Here is a 9,031-nt window from a genome sequence, read left to right as displayed (position 1 = left end):
ACTTCGTGCATTTAAGTATTAAGCTTGTGCTTAACTAGGTCTATTTAATTAGTTCAACTCTCGCCCTCACTAATCAAACACTAATCAAGGATTAAGAGATCAATTTAATCTATGCGTTAAGATTAATAAACACAACAAAACCCCAACCCATACAACTCTAACCAATCATCTGGCAATCATATATGACATTCATAGACAACTCCTAGACTAAGGGTTTAGCTACCCATAACTAAACAAGCATTCATCACTAAGCAACAATTAATAATTATAATAAAAATTATGATGATTACCTTAAGTAGAATGGGTATTAAAAGCATGAACAAAAAAATGAAGATTCCAATAATAAACTTGCATTAAATAAGGCGTGAAACCCAAAAATCTGGAAATAGTATGATGAACACCAACAACTATGAAGATCCTTCTTTCAATTGAGAGCAAAAGGAATAAAAAGCTACAACTATTAATTGATGTCTCATAAAATGAGGTGATAAACCCTAAAACAAGATAAAGTTCCTTATATAGTCTTGACAAAAAGGAAAATAAAAACATCCTAGATAAAGTGTGTTGGCCAAAAATGAAAGTGGACCAAGCAAAGCTCGTTTTTCAAAATTGATTTGTCTTCTCAATTCCAGCTATGTCTCGACCGAGAAGTTCATTAAACTTGAACTTCTCGGTTGAGACCTTCCTTGTTAGAAATCCCGGGTATTTTCCTCATAGATTTCTCGATCAAGAAGCTTATTGAGTGAGCTTCTCGATCGAGACCTTGTTAATCCAGGCTTGTTCTTCTTCGATTCCTTGCTTGAACTTCCTACTTCATACAATCTTCAATGCTTTCCACTGTTATCCCAAATTAGCCCCACAAACGCTTCGCTTTCCTAAAACACAAAAACACACAATAAGGCACAAAAACACTCATAAACGTGCGACAAAATATATTAAAGTGATGTGAAAACTTCACAATAACTAGGAGTATTTTACTCCTATTATGAACCCAAACAAGTAAATCCGTATGGATTCATACCTGACGATCTTTGTTGGTGGATCTATTATTTGTCGATGGATTTTGTTCGTGGTTGAATTGTTCGTGGTTGAATTTTACCGTTAGCAGAGTTTTCCAGTGGTTTATTAATTAGTGTTTAATAAAATTAAATTAGTATTTTAATTGAATTTAGTTAGAGTTAAGTTAGGATTAATTAAAAAAAAGGTTCCAAATTTAATTTAATTATTAAAAAAAGTACATAAAAATTTCTAATTTAATTTGATTTAATTAGAGCTTAATTATTTCTCAATTAAACTAAATTAAGAAATGCACTCCGTGAGGGCCTTTTTGATCCAGTTTTGATAAATTCAGGGTAAAAATGATACAGTTTTGTTAATTTGAACTTTTTTGATACTTCAACACAAGATGAGAGGGTAAAATGATCTTTTGTTTATATGTCAAACCATATATATCTATGAGATTTCTAGTAGATACGAGCTTTTATCAAAATATCATATTTTGAAGCATAAAATCTATCATTTAAGGCAATTTTCAGATCCTTAAAAAAAATTTGATTTAGTAAATCCAGTTTTCAATTTTTTTAAAAAGGAAAATAATCCATAATACAATTAAAATCCACTCTTTTTTTATTCATTATACGAAAAAAATCCAAACCGAAATTTATAATTACGTTTTCATTTGAAGAAAAAAAACTATAGTTCACTTTTTTATAAAATAAAAAGGAAGTATAATTCCGAGTTACGAAAAAGAAAATTTCAGTTTTCCATGAAATGGATCAGACCGGTAAAAACCGAGGGTTGAACCGGTGAACCAGCAATTTATTTTAATTTATTAAACCAGTTGAATTGGTTATTGAACCGGATCAACCGGAAACCGATGACTTCACCGGTTTGACCACCGGTCTGGTTTTTAAATCACTGCATAAAAGTTTATCCAAAATCATGCAATTCATATTGAATCGTAATTTTTTTTAATATTTTGAAATTAGTTCGATTTCTCAAACTTATATCCACAATTTTTTTAGATTTAACGAGTTATTTACGACAATTACAATTCAATTTTTTTAAATCTACGTCTTTTTGAGTTAGCAACTACTTGATTTTAAATTTTATCCAAATGATAAATTTTAAAATTTGAAAATTTATGGATTTGACATTTTATATATTAAAAATTCATTAATTTTAAATTCTATCCAAATGATAATTTTTTAATAAATTCATCAATTTAAAATTCATTAATACAAACAGTGCTACTGAGTTTTATTATTTTTATATGTATGTAGCATAATTTTTAATTTGTAAAAGATGGAAAGCATGTTCTAATTAGTAGAGTAAATAAATAAAAATATATAGAAAATAAACATAAATATCAAAGATTAGGAGAGTAGAAATTTACATTTTTAAAATCAAATTAATTTTTTAAACAACTGATTTGACTTTAAAAGAATACTAACTCTATTTTAAGTCAACTAATTAGAGTACACTCTTTTTAACCAGAGACTAGATTTAGCTTAACTTTTTTCTTTTTCTTTGGGTATGTAGCGTAACTTTTCATTTGTAAAAGAGGTAAGGTTTGACTTTAGGTTTCTGGATTTTGGAAACGTAAGAATACCCAATAAATAATGTCCACGTAAACTAAAAACAGTAAAAGCAGTAAATTAGCATTTGATCGGTTTTTTCCAAACCCTAAATACACAAAATTCCAATTGTGACCTTGTACGGTGAAGTCATTAAATTACCTATTTATGACAAAAAATAGAGATTAGAAAATTAAAGTGAGTGGGGTTTGGGAATCAGAAAGAAGAAGAAGAAGAAGATAGAGATTATAATTTCTTCTTCCTTCCAATTTCCAACAACTCTAATCGGAAAATCCAAGAAACAACCGACACATATTTTCATATTTTATTTACATTTTTTTAAAATTTTAAACTTTTTTTACTGGATATTTAATCATCACTCTTGACTTGGGAGGTAGGTTTTCAATTTATTTTCTTATTTTAAATTGCATTTTCTTTTATCTTTTGGACTCCAAAAGTCTTATAATAGTGTATTCTAGATAGTAGAAAATCACATATTTATTGCTCTTTGTCAATTTCTGCTACTTTTATACTATGTAAAATTAAGACTAGGCTTGGCACTACAATTTTCATTTCCTTCCAATTTTTATCTCAAGATTTCCTTCAAATTTTCTACCATTTTAGTACACTCTTGAGGTTTTGCATTTTCTTGATCACCTGCATATATATTTGTTTGTTTTTCTTTTACTTCAAATTTCTGCATGTTTATAATTTTCTTGGGTGTAAAATGCTATTTAGGTCGTTGAAGTGAAGGGATCAGATTGGAAACTTGAAGTAAAGAAGGAAAAAAATGTATGGAGATTGTCAAGTAATGTCAAATATGGGAGGAAATGTGGTTTCTTCAGAAACTCTTTTTTCATCAAACCCTAATTTCAACTTCATTCCTAACATGTCGTTTCATTCCTTCCCGACCATTCTTCCTGTAAGTATATATATACACAAATATGATTCCTTTTTTAATCTCTTTATATTTAAATTTCTTACTGTTACTAATTTTTTTATAGAAGGAAGAAAATGAATTAATGGTTCGTGGGAAAGAAGAAATGGAAAGTGGGTCGGGAAGTGAACAACTTGAAGAAAAATCTGGTAATGAACAAGAAATCAGCACTCAGCAACCTCCTAAGAAGAAACGGTACCATCGTCACACTGCTCGTCAGATCCAAGAAATGGAATCGTATGTTTTCTTGATCTCATTTAATATAAAATTTTAAAAATTATCTAAAAAATCACTTAATCTTTAAAAATATGTTTTAATTCTAATTTTTTCTATCTAAAATATGTTTTTTTTTCACTTTTACGCTTTTATAATCAAAGTGAAATCTTTCAAATGCCAGATGAAAACGTTTTATGTGCTGAATGGAAATATCTTTGAAAAAAATTACATTTTTGAAAATTTTGGCCTTTTTTAAACCATTTTTGCTGTTTTTCTATATATTTTTCTTGGTCTCATATATTTTGTTTCCTTTTATTTAAAACTTTCCAATTACATGCAGTCTATACTTGGATTTTCTTCTTAATTAAATTTAAATTCTTCTATTTTTTCTTAAACAACTCGTGCTAATCATGCAACTGTGCACCATTAATATTGCAGCTTGTTTAAGGAGTGTCCACACCCAGATGACAAACAAAGGATGAAACTGAGTCATGAACTCGGTTTAAAACCTCGACAGGTTAAGTTCTGGTTTCAAAACCGGCGTACACAAATGAAGGTAATTATAATTATTTCATGGTGGTAACCCTAAAATGAACCAACACTTAATGAAGCTGTTAAGCTTGCTTAACAAACAATGGTGAACACGATTCCCCAAAACGCGTCGTTTAGTAACTCATCATCATTTATAGCGTTGGCTATCCATCCATATACAGTCTGTAACCATTAATAAGCCATGGTGGGGTGTGTAATTGGTGCAGAGACTGTAATTAATGCTGTATTGTGTCAATTTTTTAGGGCAACATTGATGAGAAACTGTTTAAGGGTTCATCTTATTTGTACTACTAATGAAATTATTTAAATGTGTTATACTTATATAGGCACAGCAAGATCGGTCTGAAAATATTATACTTAGGGCAGAAAATGACTCGTTAAAGAATGATAATTATCGGCTACAAGCAGAATTGCGGACTCTGATTTGCCCTAATTGTGGAGGGCCAGCTATGCTTGGTGGGATTTCCTTTGAGGATCTTCGCCTGGAAAATGCCAGACTTCGAGATGAGGCATGTTTCATTTTCACCATTTACATGCAATAAATTGCTAAACATCTCTATAAAATATATTTATATTTTAACTATTCATAGTTGTCAAAGTACTCACATTGCTTTTAATGACGCCCAACTCCAAAATAGAGTAAAACACCATATTCTGGAGTAAAATTATTTCCACCCCAACTCTATTTTGGAGTTGCAAATAGTGAAAGTTTATTTTTAAGGTTTTAGTACTATTTAATCTTCATTTTTTTAATTTTTTTTAACTTCATATAAATTACTTATTTAACTCATCCAAAAATTAATTAAGTACATGATTTATAATAAAATTTAAAAATTGACCAGATAATAAAAATATTTAAAAATCTGCTATATCATAAGTTTGTAACATATACTATAGACAAACAATTGTAATTTATTTCTTATTATAAATTAATGTTTCATATATTTGTGATGAATATGTAAAGAAACATTTAAATTTAAATGTAATTTGTATTATAATAAAGCACTATAGTGTTAATCATAATAATGTAAAATGTGATATAGAAACCAAAATCTTAAAAATATTTTTAGTATAAAAAATTGAGTTAGTGATTGGAGATAAAAAAAAAACTCAAATCATACTGCATTTTGGTGTAAAAAGTTAAAAAAGGGGTTATTAGATGGCCTAAGAAATAGGGGAGCTAAGCATATAAATGCAAATGCTATGTGTTTCGCCAATGAATATATGTATACAAAACAGCTGATAGCCTAACATATAAAACATTCGCAGTTACAACGTGTTTGTTGCATTGCATCGCGCTATAGTGGGCGCCCAATTCAGTCCATCGGACTTGCTCCGTCGCTTCTTCCGCCTTCACTGGAGTTGGACATGAGTATATACTCCAGGCAGTTTCCTGATCCATTAGGCTCTTGCACCGACATGATCCCCATGCCTATGCTCATGTTGCCGGAACCTTCTTCCTATAATACTGAGTCTGGTCTCGTCTTAACGGAGGAAGAAAAAGGTGTTGCATTGGAGTTTGCATTGTCGTCCATGGATGAGCTTGTGAAGATGTGCCACACAAATGAACCTCTTTGGATTAGAAACAACAACAATGGAAGAGAAGTATTTAATGTGGAAGAGTATGGTAGAATGTTTCCGTGGCCTCTGAATATGAAGCAGCAAAACTGTGGTGAGTTAAGGTCTGAAGCTACGAGAGATAGTGCTGTGGTTATAATGAATAGCATCACTCTCATTGATGCTTTTCTTGATCCCGTAAGTACCTTAATTTACTCTGTGGTGAACTGATTTTGTGACTATAATTTCTTTTAACACTAGTAATGTTTCTAACTTTTTTCCGAGTGTGCATTTACAGAACAAATGGATGGAGCTGTTTCCATCAATCGTAGCTAAAGCAAGAACAGTTCAAGTTTTAGCACAAGGCGTTTCTGGCCCTAGTGGTTCTCTTCAGCTGGTAAGCATATACCTTCGGTTCTGTGAGCTTGTGGGTTAAATTTGTTATATTTTAGTACTCCAACATTCATTTTTCTAGAATGAAGAGGTTATCCGATCAATTCTAAATATTGCTTGTGGCCGACAGATTGCACAGACACTAATCATGTAACCTCCCGTTATTTAATATAAATATTGGGTTATCAAAATGTAACAAAATGAACATTGGTATCCATATTGTGTAAAACTTGTATAGTTGATAAACGTATAAATATGTAACGCGAGCTTGTGCAATTCCAATTAGTAAATATTAGTCCTTAGATAATTTATTATATTGCAATCTATGATTAAATAGAAAAATTTTCTCAATTCACACTTTTGTGATTTGATATGTTATAATTGATTTTACATTTGAGTTATTGGTATTTCATCAGATGTATGCAGAACTACAAGCTCTGTCACCATTGGTGCCAACTCGAGAGGCGTATTTTCTCCGGTATTGCCAACAAAATGTAGAGGAAGGAATTTGGGGAATTGTTGATTTCCCAGTCGATAGCTTCGACAACAAAATTGAGGCCCCTTTTCCTTTATACAGGAGAAAGCCCTCTGGTTGTGTTATTCAAGATATGCCTAATGGATACTCAAGGGTATATATATGACATTTTATACAATCAAAATATGAACGATTCAATGTCTATATAATTAACTGGTTTGGTGATCAGGTGATCTGGGTAGAACATGCAGAGATTGAGGAGAAGCCTGTGCATCAGATATTCAGTCATTTTGTGTACAGTGGCATGGCATTTGGAGCTCATCGCTGGCTCGGAGTATTACAACGACAGTGCGAGAGAGTTGCCAGTCTTATGGCCAGAAATATATCTGATCTGGGAGGTTCTTTTTTAACCCTAAGTCCCATACCAATATTTCATTGTTCATAAAGTTTATTCCAAATTATATACAGGATTGTAATAGATGTTTTATGATGTGCAGTAATTCCATCTCCTGAAGCAAGGAAGAATCTGATGAGACTGTCACAAAGAATGATGAGAACATTCTGTATGAACATCAGCAGCTGTGGTGGGCAGTCATGGACAGCTTTATCGGACTCTTGTGATGACACAGTAAGAATTACGACAAGGAAGATGACTGAGTCAGGGCAACCGAGTGGAGTGATTCTGAGTGCAGTGTCCACAACTTGGCTGCCTTATTCTCATCGCCAAGTGTTTGATACGCTGAGAGATGAAGAGTGTAGATCTCAGCTTGATGTTATTTCTAATGGGAATCCGTTGCATGAGGTAGCTCACATTGCCAATGGCTCTCATCCTGGAAACTGCATTTCTCTCCTTCGCATCAATGTAAGCTTCTTTCCTTCTCCTTCATTTACATTAAAATAGGCAAAACGAACTTATATGTTTTCTTTAAAACTTATTTTGATATTATGATCCCTCAATCATCCAAGTCAATGATAATTTTATTTAAAAAGTGGATTAAAAAAAATGAAAAGTTTAATTAATCAAATTACAACTAAGCATCTCAAGTTATTTTTATGATACATTAATCCATATTTTTTTAAAAGAGATGTCTAAAAAAATTTATGATAATGTTTTTCCCATATGCAAAATAATTTCTTAAAATTTTGCAATTTTCTTGAATTATGACTAAATTATAAAAGTTAAGTAAGAAATATTTTATTCATTAGGTTTAATCATCCGAAAAAGCTAAATTTTTATGGGTGCGATCAATTCTAGCCAAAACTTTGAAAATCGTCAATAATAACCTATTTTCGATTAGTATGCCAACTACTCAATTCAACGGCAAATTATCCAAAAAATCAACTCCTTTTAACTTTTTTTTTTCATTTCTAATCTAACCAAATTTTTTAATTTATATAATTTTGATAATTTTCAGTATCATTTTTTTAGAATTGTTTAAAATTGGTCATATTTGAAAAACTTTGGCCTTTTGAATGAACACTTTCACTAAATTATAATTGAAAGCTAAAAAAGAAAAATTGGCTAAAATTGTCCTTTTAGAAGGTTTGGTTGAAATTAAATGTACTGAAAAATATTTGATTTTTACAAGACATTAGGACTATTTTTTATAAATTAGATTCTTTATTTTTTTTCGTTTACTATTTCGACCAAACTGTCTAAATCAGAAATGTTAATATCAATTTAATGATAGTTATGTAATTGTAAACTTATTTTGCCATGAAAGTATATGAAATTCCTTAACTATAAATTTGTATTAGGTTGCAAGCAACTCATCGCAGCACATAGAGCTGATGCTGCAAGAGAGTTGCACAGACCAATCCGGCAGTCACATTATATACACAACCGTCAATGTCGATTCAATTCAGCTGGCGATGAGCGGCGAGGACCCATCGTGCATTCCTCTTCTTCCTCTAGGATTCGTCATCAACGAAACATCCGGAATTGATTCCGTGCAAGAAAATGGTATCGATCATACTACTACTACTACTTCAGGCTGCCTCCTTACTATAATGCTGCAGGTTCTGGCAAGCACCGTACCCTCAGCAAAGCTTAATCTGTCGACTGTGAATGCCATTAATAACCATTTGCGGTCTACAGTGCACCAGATTACTGCAGCTCTTAATGGTTCGTCGCAAAATTCGAATGCTCTTGAAGTAGCCTCATTCCCTGAGGCTACTGCTGCTGCATCGGAGCCATAGTTGTGAACCGTGTACTCTAAGTAAACTTAAGAAACTAAAATGAAATGTGAAGGTAATATGGATAGAGGGAGTCAAGAGCGCACCAAAGATTAGTATTTGGTTCGGGTATTGACTTCTTTTTGTCTG

The 9,031-nt window shown here is 31.6% G+C and overlaps 1 protein-coding gene across 2 annotated transcripts; it reads left to right on the top strand.

The window, feature by feature from the left end:
• The first annotated feature begins 2,774 nt into the window (after nucleotides 1–2,774).
• Nucleotides 2,775–9,031, top strand: LOC126682994 (homeobox-leucine zipper protein HDG5). Of its 2 annotated transcripts, none has more exons than XM_050378801.2 (11): nucleotides 2,775–2,970; nucleotides 3,315–3,498; nucleotides 3,581–3,750; nucleotides 4,168–4,285; nucleotides 4,608–4,790; nucleotides 5,551–6,036; nucleotides 6,137–6,235; nucleotides 6,648–6,860; nucleotides 6,936–7,104; nucleotides 7,204–7,568; nucleotides 8,465–9,031. In XM_050378801.2, exons 2-11 carry the CDS (start codon nucleotides 3,367–3,369, stop codon nucleotides 8,903–8,905), a joined length of 2,376 nt encoding a protein of 791 aa, XP_050234758.1. In that variant the 5' UTR covers nucleotides 2,775–2,970; nucleotides 3,315–3,366; the 3' UTR covers nucleotides 8,906–9,031. The 2 variants fall into 2 exon arrangements, with proteins under 2 accessions (XP_050234758.1, XP_050234759.1); XM_050378802.2 differs by lacking the exon at nucleotides 2,775–2,970 and adding an exon at nucleotides 3,035–3,212.

This window comes from Mercurialis annua, linkage group LG5 (assembly GCF_937616625.2).
Source record: "Mercurialis annua linkage group LG5, ddMerAnnu1.2, whole genome shotgun sequence".
NCBI lineage: Eukaryota > Viridiplantae > Streptophyta > Magnoliopsida > Malpighiales > Euphorbiaceae > Mercurialis > Mercurialis annua.
The sequence above is the reverse complement of the archived record's forward strand: the minus strand, read 5'-3'. Positions and strand labels throughout refer to the sequence as shown.